Source organism: Egretta garzetta, unplaced genomic scaffold, assembly GCF_000687185.1.
Source record: "Egretta garzetta isolate BGI_Z169 unplaced genomic scaffold, ASM68718v1 scaffold641, whole genome shotgun sequence".
NCBI lineage: Eukaryota > Metazoa > Chordata > Aves > Pelecaniformes > Ardeidae > Egretta > Egretta garzetta.
Genome location: NW_009258758.1, coordinates 691659 through 707258, shown reverse-complemented (window position 1 = coordinate 707258; position 15600 = coordinate 691659). Strand labels below are relative to the sequence as shown.

The following is a 15600-nucleotide window of genomic DNA, read 5'->3' as shown; positions in this document are numbered from 1 at the left end:
GTATATTTGTTTCAGGCTTGATTCTGTAATACTAAATTAAATGAGTCATCTTTAACTTACACAGAATTCCCTTGAAATCAAGAGGACTAATTACACACAAATCACTCAAGACAGAAGGAGTTGCAGTGAGGCCCTAAGAGAGCCCGACTACATGCACTTTAGAGAATTGAAAAAGCTCCTTCCACAATGCACATGGCATTTGTATGAATAAGCTCATTTGCTGACTGGAAGGCACTATTGGTGTTTATTAAACACAGTGGCTCAGAAGCAACATCTGGCTCAAGGAATCCATTGATTTGAGGAGCCTGGAAGGGGTAGCAGGGAAAAATAATTTAAACATATTTCTTATAAGCATTCATATACATTTGCTATGAGCAACCATCAGAGGTGGGATAATGCAGAAGGCAGTTGCTCTGGCAGTTACTACAGTCCAATGCTTGACTGTCACAGATTCCACCACATGTGTCAGAAACTATGTTACAGTCAGAAAAGGACATTCTCAGATTTCTAGATCATAAACTTCAACATTTACGCTTGCCATTTTTTACCTGCTACAGTAGACCAATAAGATAGGACCACCGAGGATCTTTATGTTGACAATGCAGATCATGCAGATATAATGAGATTGCTGTATGGCATTTAACAGTTCAGTTTTGCTATACTTTCTAGTTTTATAGAAATACATTTATTCTTTGTGCTAAGAGGCAACAAACTTTCCTGCTTCAAATTATTCAACTACAGTTAGTCCACTTCAATTGCATATAAAAGTGTTTTATTCTTTTCTTCAATCAGACTGGCAGAGATCACGTAGAGCGTTCAGCTAGAACAGTCTCAATAAAAACTAATCAAAAGCTCCTGTGAGTTTGAGCATGGGATCTGGTAAGCTCAGTAACAAATAAAACATAATTCTAAACATTCATGTTTACAAAAAAAATTACAAAATCTGAACAATAAGTTAATGAAGTGAAATAGTTATCTACTATTGAGATATAAAAATCCCAGCAACTTAATTTATGTATCACTATAGCAGGCATGACAAAATTGTGAATAATGCTATCCACTGTCATAAGTGGTACTTCAAAATTTCCAACAGAAAACTTATATTTTAATCTTCTGTTCATATATAGCCAAAAGTAAGAGGCAAAGCCAGCCTAATAGTAATCCAACGTTCTGTAGGAGAAACATCAACCAGGGTCGCCGTGTCTGAATATGAGTCATTTCAGGAAGCTAAAAAAAGAATAAGACACCAGAATGAGAGCCAGATATATTAATCTCTGGGAAAAAAGTCTTATGGGAAAACAAGGCAAACTTCATTAAAAAAAACCTTTCAAAATGCTGAGTTTCAAATATAGCTATTAATCTGTAGCATGTTCTGTACATTGTAACAACACCAACAGTGACAGTGAAATATTTAAATTAATCAAATTCTACCCATTTGGATTCTTTTACCAGCACCAGCAAGAATTATAAATGAGATTCCAAAAATTGTTAACTTCTCAATAGTTTTTAGTAATTTTATACAGCTGCCTGTAAGGAAATGCTTATTTAGGAAAATTAGTGATTCCCTGTTGTGGGAATAAACTAGTTGGATGTTTTTGTTTCAGTACTATATATAGGGTCAATCCTGCTCTTATTGAAATAACTGGCAACACTCCTATTTCCTTGAGCTTTAGTAAACACACAAATAGAATATAGGATTTTTTATATGTGCTTGAAAAAAATGACATTTAATATTTTTCGCTGGGAATTTTAAAGCACATAAAGGAGCAGCAGCTGTTTATAATCATATTAAAAGCTACTTACATTGACCTTCCACCCTACATGGTCTCTTTTATCAAAGTTTTAAACAAAATGTATGTCTCAACAGAGCCTGTGAAAATAATGCCTTGAGCTCAGACTCTCTTAGTAATTATGCTTTGTATATATATATGCTTTATATAATATATATATATTATAGACACCAGGGGAGGCACTAATGACTGCTGATACTTTCAACATCAGCTTTGGAAAAAAATATAGAGCAATGGCCTGGTACTTTGGATTTGGTTAGAAGGGTTTTTTTATCTATTTGTCGTGAACTTTAAAACCGGAGCGAGTGGTCCTGGCACTCGCCCATGACGCTGCCTTCCTGCTCCACTCACCACCTGTGCTTGGATGAAGCTATTTAATTCCTCTGCTCCTCAGAGCCTCCTCACAGGAGCTGTAACAGCATCAGCCACTGGGAGACAGTGGAGTGGTGCTGACCAGGGCGGCTAACGGGGTGTGTTTACAGCTATTTGCTATGCTTCTCCTTCCTCCTCTCCAAGGGAGGTCTCTGGGTCTGCTTCTCCTGCACTCTTCTTTCTCTGGAAGCTGGCACGGGCCCAAAAGAAAACAATCATGAAAAATCTGCCTCCACTTTAAAGTTTTGCGTAAAAACAACAGGCAAACCCAAAGGTTCTGGATCTTTGTAACAACTAGGCAGTGGTTTAAATTATGGTAAAAATTTGCATCTCAGAAACTCATGTAGTTATATTTAATTTGTATTTAAGGATCATCAGAAACATTTAATCTAAAGCCAGTGTAAACACCTCAAAGTTCTGATGTGAATCGAAATCTGAGCTGACAGCTTCTAAGTGTTCAGAACACATGGTTTTTGTTTTGTACAAAGTAAAAACTGTTAATTAAGACCTAGGCCTGAATCCAGGGTTCCAGACTAGACCTTGGGTCTTTCTAATTTATCCCTATAATCAATCTATTTTGTCCTCTTCCCCAGCACATGAGCGAACAAGTTCTCTAAACGCAAAACTTTTTCCCCTCCTACTGCAAAAGCTAGTATTTTCTCATCACTGTCAGTGCCAATTTATGAGTTACACACATGCACAGTAGGTTCCTAAGACAGATTTTAAAAGGAATTCTCAGCAGGTAGTATGTCCAAAGCAGATCTCTGCTCCCTCCACATCACTTATGTGCATGTTGTCAAGCCCATAGACCATTTCTATAACCTTACCTAGTGTGACATCCCTGCTTATCTCTTTGAAAATAGCTGGTTGCTGACACAGTATCAGCTATGGTTCCCCAACTCTTTCTGAACTCGCCTATACACAAACATGTGTGGTATAGCAGAGAAATGCTTGTTGTTTGGGAAGCATAAGCCTATTCAGCTGGCAGATGCAAAACACTTAATAAATTAAGGGAAGATAGCATCACATCCAAGCTGTGGGATGCCATCACGCTTACTAATGCTTGAAGTCTGTTGGAGGCAAAAGAGTTACTGTTAACCAAGGGACTACTCTATTTCCACACAGCTCATGTTTGCATCATGAGCACACAAAAGATATAAAGAATTAGGAAGCAGCATGCTGAAAGAAGGCATGAGGGGCTCTCAACCATGTGCTGACTAAAGAAGAGTTCTACCAAGCTGGGGTATATATGGCATGACTGCTGCACTGCAATGGCCCAGTAAGTCACTTTAAAGATAATTGTCTCCAAAATTGGAAAAATTTTTAAGGTTAGTCAGAGGAAACGCATTAGTTGCCTTGGGGAGTGGTTGATTAGCTCCTATTTCTTGATATCCTTATTGTCTTCCTTGCTTCTGTCTATCTCCCTCCTTCCGATTAGACAGTAAGTCTTTCTGGTCAGGAACTATATAAACCAGTATGATCTGTACAATCACTCAGAAATGACGTCCCAGTCCTTGGGGTTTAATACAGTCATTTCATAAATATTTATCCATATTGATTACTTCATAGATACTCATTTAAGAGGCTGATACAGGATTTTCAGGTTTGTTTCCCAAGAGGAAAAGGGGACATGTTTTGTCAAAGAAGCAATTCATTAGGAGTGAGTTGGTCTGTTCCATTCCATATACTGGTGTCTCAATTTTCAATTTAGAGTAAAGGTATGTTAAAGAAAAGTTATGTTATTAATTAAAACATCTTTGGAAATAGTACAAAGTTATGATTATAATTATGACCTCTAAACAGATATCAAATATGAAAAAATCTCATTATATTGCTCATAAAAAGCTGTTTTTCAGGGGATTTAATTTTGGTTAAACAACAACTAAACCCATAATATTACTGCTGTTTACTTCACATATTGAAGCAACAAACAATTTATGTTCCAATCTTACACCTGTGCATTCACATTTGCAAGACAAAATACTCCTCCCTTCCACCTTCCCCAATTGCTGGGAAGATGTTTTGCAGAATTCCTTGGTGAAAAATTATGAAGGACATAAATAATTTTATCTTTTGTCCTTTTCCTCAGGTTTCTTAAATCATTAGTCTACCCTGCTTGTTAAAGGAGCTAGAATGCCATTTGTAGAAATGAAAACCTTTAATCAATCAGAGAAGTAGTTTTATGCAGTCTTGCGTGTGGTGGCAGTCTCAGTGCTGTCCTGTCAATGAACCTCTACCTCATACCCCTCAGTGTTCCTCAGTGCTGAAACCAGGGAGGCTGTTCAGTTTTATTTAACTGCTGTTCTCTTATCTAACTGCTGCTCTGACAAGCACATGAATATGTGAAAGCCCGGAAAACAAATACTGAAAATTATAGTTAAGCTTTGTACACCATTAAGTATTTGTGCACCATTGGCAGGAACAGAGATGATTGCTCTTTATAGATGAGAATACAGCAGAGAATAGAAGGTTTTTTTGTGCAGAAAGTTGAAAAATACTTGCACTTCTGACAAACACCGGTGAGCAATCCAATGGCAATTCTTTTGACAAATGCACAGAAAGGCTGATTGGAATCCTATTAATAAAAGGCAGGTGAGGGAAATAAGATCCTTCCCTCTCTCTCCCTTTTTTCTCCTCCTCACACTAAGAACAAGATTATGGTGACAAACTAAGAACAAGGGAAAATGTGTCCCTGTCTCTGCCTGGAAATGTGTCATCTCTTGGGATTTACAGCTGGCACACTGCTTTGAAGACTCAGGGGAAAACATGGTGTTGTTCTAGGAGCTTGTGGATCCCTGATCGATGCTGATCCTACACTGAAGGAAAAAATAGGCCTAAGTCTTTCTTTGTCGCATTAGTAAAACCATGCCTATTGAGTAGGTAGGCAGCCTCACTTCCAAAATTTCTCTGTGTCAGAACAAGATGCAACTTGGTACACAGTGTTCTTGTCTGTTATTTACTACCTCAGGCAGGGCTGTTGACACATCCACAATCCTTAGGCAGTTCCCTCGTAAACTCTTAGGAGCACTTTATGTTCACTTTACTTTTGTTACAGTAGCAAAAATAGAGTAAAATACACCCAAGGTCTAAGGTCAATTATTACAAGTAGATTTTAAAATAGGTTATAATACTGGCATGGCATAACAGGTTTAAAGTATTGTGCTTGAACCTAGTAAATGATATCTTAGGCGTGAGGTGGGCGGTGGTAGTGAACACAACAGAGAGACAGCCAGGCTTTGGAAAAACACACTAATAATTTATGGAGAGACAGACCTCTTTTTTTTTTTCCCTCTTGATCTAATCACTCAAAATATTCCGTCTTTGTTCAGAAGCTTGCAAGCAACTTTACATTAACACATGTTGGTTAAAGAGCCACGAGACAAAGCTAGCAAGGTAATTAATTTCTGCATTGTTACAAGTGTAAGAGCCATCCCTTCAATAAACTATATGGCCTGAGGCATCTGCATGAGTTATGATTCCACTACATTCTTCCACAGTCCTTAGACCTTCCTCCTATTGTATATCTTCACACTTTATTTCTCTATAGTCAGAGCATTGCTGTGGAACTGAGAGTATGAAAAATGTTGGGCAAATATGAAAAAAAGTGAGGCAGTTTGATGGGGTTTTAATTGCTTAGTAGCACATCCAAACCTCTCTGAGATAGAAAGGCTGGCTAGGAAGAGCACAGGATAAACATCTTGCATTTTAGTTCAGAAACAGCAAATTTGTGTTGAAACAATGGATGGAAAATATATAAAGAAAAGGGCAGTAAAAGAAAAAAAAGTAATAACCAATTTCTTCATGATTTTAAAACCCCCTGCCGATTCAAATGTTTCTTTATGCTTTACTAAGTAAGTCTATCAGGCCTAAAAAAAAGATTGTTTACTTTTCCCCCTTTAAAAGTCCTTTATGCCTTTCTCATACATTATGCTCTTAATGGCCTTTATTTCACCTTTTTATTACTAATTACACCTAGCATGGCAGTGACATGGAACAAAACCAGACTGTTGTTCTAAGCCCCATACATACACAGGGCAGACAACATGCTCTTCCCAAGAAGCCTACGAACTCTTTTTCCCTCCAAGTTCATCCATCTGCATTTGTCTGACATGCATCTGTGTTGTGGCTACGTTAAAAGGAAAATATAACAATGGACTGAAGTTCTCACCATTTCTGCTAAAGATAAATACAAGAACATTCCAGCTGTAACAGTAAAAATCCAGTTTTGAATGCACGGGTCAGTTGATACAGAAAGGCCAATATAAAGTCCTAAGAACGCTGTTAGTGCACTTATAAAATTCATCAAAATCGCAATCTTCGTGGGGAGCCCTGTACTTAGCAGCACAGCAAAATCTCCTGCACAGGGAAAAAAAAGACAGAAAATTTATTATTTAGCTGATAAATGTATTTGTAAGACTCTTGGTAATAAAACATGAAGGAAAATAATTAAGATATGGACAAAGATAGTGAATGATGGAGGACTGCCCTTAGGTTTCTGTAGAATTAGTTATAAACTCATGCTATGTGAAAAAACAAAACCAAAAGCCCCATATTGACTTGTATTTGTTTAGCTGTTCCTAAAGATAGCATACAGTATACAGGAGTGGCTTTCTGTTAGTTCTCGATGTTCTGTGACATTTCCAACTTGGATACACGCAAAAGCGAAGTCACATGCTTTCCCAGCGTTTCTAAATCTTTCTTGACTGGGAACTTGCCAGTTCAAATCATGTGAGTATATTTGCAGCATGGTCTTTGAGTGTTTTACAGGTGCTGCAAGTCAGAAAAACCTATGCCAGTCTGATTCCAGGTTGAGTTTAATTCCACTGATTTCAAACCTAATTAGCTTTGGTAAACTGTACATCAGAATCCCAGCACAGATTTCTCTTCTAAAATAAATGATTTCATAACAGGTCTCCAGTAAAAGATTTTAAAAATTCTTCTCTGTGAGTGTGGAAATGCCACTTTGATACTGAGGGACTACTGCCCCAGAATTAAGAAGGTCTGTCTTTGGAGTAAACTGTTCGGTATCTTGATCGTTTCTTCACTACGCAAACAAGAGTTAACAGTTTTACAGCAATTCCCCATCCCACTTTTTTTGTTTGGGGAAGTTTTATTCATAGACAGCACATGAAATCTTCAGTCATCTAAGAACAGAAATGAGAATCTGAAGTTCTCATCTCAAACTGGCCAGCTTATGTATGTTCATCAGCACAATGCCAGGAACAACATCAGCCATACTGGAAGATTTACACAAGGAAGGCAACTGAAGGCAATGTTCAATAGACTGTTCTCCCTGGCCTGTGCACTAGTAAAATGGGTCATATATCTTCTTTCACTATCTTGTTATTCTTGATTAGCAGCAGCAATGAGGGTAGCAAGAGGAAGACATTGTGAAACGGCTCTGCTGCATCTTAAAACTCTTGGATAAGCTGTTGTGCCAGGTATGCCCATTATGCACATGTGGCTCTTGCTCACAGCTTACTATTTTTTGTGTCTGTACTCATGAGAATAGTGTGTCACTCTTGATCTGATGGCCTTTACATTTGGAGAAGGTGAGATGGGATGGCTTCCAATAATGAGGCAGAAGCCTCCTCTCCTTTTCATGAAGGGGAAAGAGAAGAAAACAGTCTCTTTGTATATCCATCTCACACATTAATGTTATAGTTCATGATGCTATAAGCAAGAATAATTCCCACCAATGTCATACAGGAAAGAATTCTTTGGGAAACCTGGAACTACAAAGCCAGTCAGGAAAAATACACATACATATTTCTTACCCATTTCATGAGGAATTTCATGGCATAAAATAGCAATAGTCGTTGTCACACCTGTTTCTGTTGAGGAGGAGAATGCTGCTCCTATTACCAAGCCATCAGCAAAATTGTGAAGACTGTCACCCACCAGAACCATTATTGCTAACAAGCTAATTTTCTTACCTAGGAAAAAACAAACAAACAACAAAAAACCCCAGAAGTTTTAACACAAAAAGATATTGTAATTTTTGCTAAGTTACAAATTATTTGGGTTTTTTCACATATAACATTACGAAAAGTTATAATAATAAGAGGACAACAGTGTTTATCTGTTTTGTCCTTGTTATTATACTTCTTTCAATACACTTGAAGTGAAAAAGTAGGTTGTAGAGTAATTCAGAGATGCAAATACCAGGAAGTAGCTTCAATATTTTTACAGGGTCAACTATTAGACAAAAAACTTAGAGTTTGGTTTGACTCCAGTCTCATGATATGTCCTAAGGGTTTCCATTAATCTTTCCTTGGCTGCTGAAATTCATATAAATTTTCTTGCAGTCTAGATGTTCTTTTTCCTTAAAAGGTGGGAGTTTTCCCACTGTCACTCAGGGAATTGCACAGCTGTAACGAAGATGAATCCGGTCTCATGCAGTTGATCATTTTAATACTGTAAAGCATGTTACTACTGAGTGATATTTGCAGGGTCTGTCTTTTACAAGATTGTATTACCCTAAAAGATAGAGATGAAAGGCAACAAGCCTCAGAGTATTGCTATTATTACAGCATTACAGCATGCTCATTTCCAACTTTTGTTCCAACCAACTAATTGCTGTATGCACATAGTACTCCTGTCTGCAGCATCACTTGTGGATGCAGATGGCTGGTTTTCTTTCCCATATTCTTCTGTGACCTTGCTTTAGTGTGGAACAGTACATCAGATGTTCATGATCAGGCATCTGATGTGAGAGGAAAGGTGCTACTAGTTATAAAAGTACTGAAATCAAGCTAGGGAGTTAGGGACAGTCTCCATCCCACCTGTAACCCCAGCAGCCACGTAGCCTGCTGAATGGATTCATGGAGAAGGATTTTATCTCTTCAAGTAGCAATGAGGCTCCATACATAGGCTCAATGTCTAGGCTCAGCAACATAGAATTGGCTGTCCTAGTTTGTTCCATTCATTTTATCCACAATCTTTCAAGCAGGACCTTCTAATGCCTCTCAGGAAACTCATCCAGCTTCCCTCTACACACTACGGGCAGAACATTTTGCAAAGGGTTGCTTTTATGTCTGAAGAAGCAGGGTCGTGATTTGGGCCCTAATCATCATGTATTTTCCTGACTTTTGTTGGCCCCACACAGACATAATATGACAGTCTAAGGAGGTAACGTGGAGCTGCGCAGAACTGTCTGAATATAGTTATTACAAGGTTTCACTTCAGTAATTTTTCCAGAGATGACCATTTTGTAGTGATGGGGGAGATGTTTTTCTTACAGGAACTGGCTAGAACTGAAGTCTTCAGACTATTATAGAAAAACCACACAGCACATAAAAGCCTAACAACTGTATTCAGAAAATCCTCCCTAGTTGCCTGGGAGCTCTGCGGGTTCAGAAAAATTGGCAGGCTCGTTAAATTTTCCTGCCAGCTTACAGAGCCAGACGTGGATGTCCCCAGTTTGCACAGTTCTTTCTAAACACTATGGGCAGTTTATAATCAATAGTGCAGAGCATGAATTACATAGGAATAACAGATTGCTGCATTATATTAAGTTTGTGATTTGCAATAAGCACTGGTGAGGATGAAATCATGGCCTGCTCTGAGATATTATTAGTCTGTTTTATTAAAGTATCTGATTGTTCAAGAAGATATGCCATGGTTACTGGAACTCACTCCAGTGTATTGTCTGTAATATAACACAGGGATCAGGTTAACTTTATGGAGCAATTGCAAATGTAAGCTTTGTGAACTTATTTGACTGAAAATTAAGAAGATGCATAAACAAAAAAATCTGAATGTTTATTGTCATTTGCTTTCAGCCTATTTTAAAGCAACTTTGTTACTAGCAATTATCTCACAACATTATACGTTATGTTGCTGCAACAGTATTAACTTATCACCCTAACTATTTCTACAAAGCCTCTTCTCCATAAACAAGCCTACCTTTATTTTTGACAATTTTCTTTGCTTGAATAGGGGATCAGAACTATTCCATAATTTTCCTAAAGCTAATGCGTGCACCATAGATCCCACCATAGATCACACTTTTTAAGCTTCGAATAAGAGTTTAAAGCAAATATTTATCCATAAATAGATCATTTTTCCAATGTTTTCATTACTCACACAGCAAAAATATTTCTAGTTAATGTAAAGTCTCACTGAGTATACTAAATATAAAGTGCTACTGTTTGATCTTTTCACATACTGATAGAACAAGTGCGGATAAATGAGAGGGTCAGTGAGACATTTTCTACCAGGAGCTACTTACTTTCTGGCTATCTAAGGTGACTGACCCTTCTCACAGCCCTACTTGACATGCGTTTACAGTGAAGTCTGGCATTTCTGGAGATGTCTTAGAGCTGCAGATTCCATTCCATTTTGGGAAAAAACCCACCTAAAAGCTTAGCTCAGTGTCAAGGTACCCAGGTATGTTTATGCATTTTAGCTATTCATAAAACTGTAACAATACAAATTTTTGAAAATATGTATTCTCAAAAAAACCCTAAACCCTAAACCTAAACAAAACCTACTGGGGTTTCACTTAGGGATGTCTAATATAGAGGTAAAACTGAGGTATGAGGAAGAAATGGAACCAAACAAGAACATTACTGAGAAACTATCCCAAATTATGTTGTACATCAAATATAGTTATTTGGAACAAATAACATTGAGAGATTTGGTTGTGCTTAGCAGGTAGTGATGATTCAACAGGAAGGAAACATATAGAGATGGACTAATAGTCACACTGAAACTGGCACTGGATTGTATACTGCTGGATAGGTGAGACTGAAGAAATGGAAATCCAGATTTCAAATGCCTCAGAAATGGAAATGAAGTCCACAAGAACAGAGAAGAATATTAAAAACCTAAAAGAAGATAATGACATTGTTAAATAAATCAAACTGATGACCTGAGATCTGAGATCACAAAATAAAGGTGAGTTGATTATAGTAAACAAACTTATTTCAATTAAAATTTTATTCCCTTAGTTGAATGACTGCAAGTCTACTAAATTCACCAAGGTCACACAAGTACAGTCAAAGGCAGAGTTTGTTTTATGCTCTATTTTCCCATTTTTTGGACTAAGCCCCAACAAAACAGAGAAGATAGATAGGAATTACTTTGAAGCTCCCTGAAGAAAACAGATTATCCTAGAACTGAGAGCCATCGTGAGCCCATAATTCCATACATGTAATAAACCATTACTGGTTTAAAGACGCTTTTGCTTTACTGTGTAAGAGAAGAAGGAAGCAGAATTATATTAGTATAATGAGCCAACACAACTGTTTCACTACCTTCAGAAATAAAAGTACTAGCAAAGTTTACAGTTCTAAAAATCTGTTTTGTATTACATTTTGAATATTTCCCTTTAAGCAAAGGCTTTAGAAAAATGTTTTGCAACAGTGAGTAAACAAACACTAAAGCATGGGCAGTATGAGATTAATGAACTTCACAATTACAGCGTTGGCAGCTGAAAAGGTCTTTAAGCAGAGATTAAATTATGTAGCCAAACACCATCAAATGTGGTGATGTAGCACATAGCAAATGCAGAGCTAAGCCAGCTTCACACTTTCAATTCCATGTTAGGTCTGAAAGCTTTTCCTGTTACTTGTCTAGTCTTTTTATTGATACTAACTTTGTTTGCTGATCGCCTTACTCTCTGGAGGAACTTCAGCAGACTCAGAATCTTCTGGGCTTCTCTAGTTAAAAGCAAAGATAATGGATCAGTGTTAAGGGGCTCTTCCAGCTGCTGCTATAAATACAGGAAAATATCAAATAAGTTCAAGATTTTTGAATTAAAGCTAGTCATTGTTATTCGCATAGATATCATTAGAATAATTTATTGAGCACTGGCAGTGTGATTGGTACTGCAGAAAAACATAAAAAAGAAATATCTCCCTTGCCCAGGAAAGGTTCTAATACAGGTAGGAAGACAGACTTTCATAAGCACTCTTGTAACGCAAGAAAATCATGTTTCTGCTGGAAGACAGAAAAATCTGAGCTAAATGCAAAACTAAAAAGGACATTGTAATTTAAATTGTATCTTTTGATTTTGTCATGACTGGACAATTGTAGTTTCCGGCTGGATAGGGTGTCTATAGGATTTCCAAGGAAAAGTGGGTAGACACCAGAGTCTCTTTGGAGTTCATGTTCTTTACAGTTACTCTGTGAAAACACAGGACTAAAAAAGATGATCACAATTATTTAGCCTGCAGAAGAGGATGCTGAGGGGAGACCTTATCATCTCCTACAACTACCTGAAGGGAGGTTGTAGCGAGGTGGATGTCGGTCTCTTCTCCCAGGTAATGAGTGATAGGATGAGAAGAAATGGTCTCAGGTTGCACCAGGGCAGGATTAGATTAGATATTAGGAAAAATTTCTTCACTGAAAATGTTGCCAAGCATTGGAACAGGCTGCCCAGGAAAGTGGGGGAGTCACCATCCCTAGAGGTATTTAAAAGATGGGTAGGTGAGGTGCTTAGAGACTTGGTTTAGTAGTGGATAGGTACGATTGGACTCGATGATGTTAAAGGTCTTTTCCAATCTAAATGATTCTATGATTCTGTGATCATAGGTAGGTTTCACACCCTTTCAAAATACAGGGCTTTTTCTTCAGGGTGGTACAAGCCTCCAGTGCCTTGCCTCTTGGCCTTCAGTTAGGGCTTTGTCTCAGCATAAGGCACCACTGGTTGGGCACAGCAGAACATGAGTACACTCCACTGCAACGAGTGAAAATTACCCTTATTTCAAGTGAAGAAAGAGACAGTATCTTTGTCCTTATCCTAGAAAGTTGATCTGATGTATCAGTCCTAGTGTTTAATTAACAGAAACTGTAACTGTGGGGAAAGAAGGGAGAACACGAGGAATATCTCTCTCCCCCTACATCCCTGGGGCTTTTCTTTCTGACTAGATAAATTATTAGAAATTTGTGCAAGGGTGAGATAAGCAAAAAACCTTGCTGCCTGAAACTAGAAAAACCGAATTTATAATCACTATGTTTTCTTTTTTTGGCAAAAAAGCATATTAAAGCTATTATGGCAGCCAGTGAAGAGTCAACAGCAGCACGAAAGAATGCTTTGTTAGGGACAGCAACCACCACTCCAAAAACTATAGCAGAGATGTGTACTGGCTGCAAAACAGGATATGTTTCTTGGCTGGTATTAGCTTGGTTGTGATGTGGGATATGTGCTGTAGAAGCATGAGGAGGGAAGGGAAAGGATTTGGGTTTTAAATTCTACATTTTAAAGGAAAAATAAAAGTCTTTATTCCCATGATTGCAGCCAGTCATATGAATTCCAGTAATTGTTCCACTTCTTTTATAATATTTATTCACATGCCACTTCTTTGAACTCTGAGTCAAAACTGCAAGACTAATCACTGACCTGAAGGATTTATAAGCTTTTCTTAGTCAACCAGTGTTTGTCTTGCTATTACTCACATGATTCTGAAAAATTGGCTGCTCTTGTACAAAACTAGCTAAGCCAGGCTAGTTCATGTGATCTATACATAACTTTAGGGGACTCTTGAAGCTGAGATAAATGACAAGGCCATTCATTATCATAAACAGGAAGCTATGACGTAGCTCGCAAATTAGTAAACATTCTTCACTCGTCTGTTTGCTCAGCGTTCAGTTGAGAGTTTCCCAAGTGTGTTTGAGAGATTAGCAGTGGTTCATAAAGCTCTTAACCATCACAATTGCTTTCGTAAAATAGAGTTCACATTATCTCTGGAGATTCTGATTTAAATAACCAGGAACATATTCATCTAAATACTACATATAAGCTGAAGACATTTGTTGGAAAAAGAGAAAACATGTTAAAAGGTATGAATCAATTTAGTTTGCAAAGATGTATCTGTCTGGATGCTCTCCACAGACCAATAGCAAATTATGTCACTTCTTACGGGCAAGCACCATTCCCAGATATCCAGCTTTGTTTATAATACTCTTCAAATCTGTGGAAAAATGCCCAAGAACAGTCCAAGATTTCTGTTCACTGATTATGCACTTAGCTCGCCCTGCAGAAAATTCTGAAGTTTTTCCCATGGGAGAGTCTGCCCTTACATATGATAGATTTTTAAAAAGAACAGAGGAGGAAAATCTTCAAGAATTTTATCAACAAAAGGTAGTACAGGAAATGTATTGTTATATCAATCTGATACACACTTAAGAAAAGTTATTGTAAAAATCTGTGTTTGAAATCTCTGTAAAAGCTCATTATAAGCTTCAAAATATAGAGATTCCTGACAATCATGTCATGTAATAAAGGACAAATCAATAAAGACTGAGAAATAATACAGATTTATTACATTAATTTGGTTCATTTTTTTTTTTGAGGAGCAGAGAAAGAAGGCTATCAAATCAGGGAAGTATGTCATATTGGTAACCTACCAACTGTATGGTTGAAGTAGATTTGCCTCTGCCTGAATGTTCATTTAATTCAGATTCCACTGGAAGATCATGGGAATGTCCCCAGTGCCCATTAACTAAAGAAAGGCCCTGCTGAATGAAGATGCTTTGCAATTAGTTCTGAGACCCGATGAACACAGGTGCAGTCTTTCTCAGCCTTTTCTGAAAGTTTAGCATTTATAAGAATTATTTTTTTCAAAACAAAACCTGTTGGAAAAGGTTATTGGCTGACATCAATATTTCCTAATGCTTATTTGGTTAAAAAAATCCCTGAAATGTGAATCAGATAAATCAGTGACAACCATAATGGTTTGATAAAACTGATTTTGTTTTAAAGTTGAAGATTAAAATTTGAATTAACTTTAACAATAAAGGTTGAATTAAAATTAAAATTATCTTTGAGGATTCATCTAGTTCTCAGTAGAACAAGTTTAAAAATTTGTGGGACAATGATAAAGCCCTTCTCTCCAAATAAGTGATAAAAAGGACTACTTTTTACCAAACAAACAAAATATCACCATCATAAAAATATTCTCGTTCTATTAATCTCACATAATACTTTTACGGCTGATTCAAGATAGTGGAAATAGCAACTCATTGCTATGTATCTAAATCAGGCCAGTTATTAAACACTCTGTAAAACAGAACAAGCAAAAGCTTAGCCTTCTTAAGTGACATTAAGATAGCCTCCCATGCTGAGAAACTTAATGAGCCATCACACTTTGTGTTACATTATATCCTTGTGCATAATCATATTTTCAGGTACCAGCCACACTGAAATAAAGTAATAGAATTGATATAAGCATGGCAGTGAGCAAGGAGATATTATTAATATAAGATTAGGTCCTACTGACCACAACACACATACTAGATTTTCAAATCTATTGGGGCAGGGCCAAAAACAATTCAGAAATTTTAAGATATCATTTTTGAACATATCTTGTTCTTACATCTATGTCTTCCTCCTCTTTGAACAAAGACTAGAGTAAACAACTGTCATTGCTATTTCACATGGAGACATACTCTTCACCTGCTCCCGTGCTAGTCATGAAAGCATGCTTATGGA

At 37.2% G+C, this 15600-nt stretch overlaps 1 protein-coding gene across 1 annotated transcript in view; it reads right to left on the bottom strand.

The window, feature by feature from the left end:
- Positions 1-1098: 1098 nt before the first annotated feature.
- Positions 1099-15600, bottom strand: part of SLC39A12 (solute carrier family 39 member 12) — a 33151-nt gene continuing 18649 nt past the window's right edge. The window contains exons 9-13 of the mRNA XM_035888990.1: positions 14517-14627; positions 11764-11827; positions 7940-8098; positions 6331-6518; positions 1099-1227 (exon numbers count right to left, since the gene is read on the bottom strand). Coding sequence (XP_035744883.1) covers positions 1099-1227; positions 6331-6518; positions 7940-8098; positions 11764-11827; positions 14517-14627 — 651 coding nt within the window. The remainder of the gene's footprint in view (positions 1228-6330; positions 6519-7939; positions 8099-11763; positions 11828-14516; positions 14628-15600) is intronic.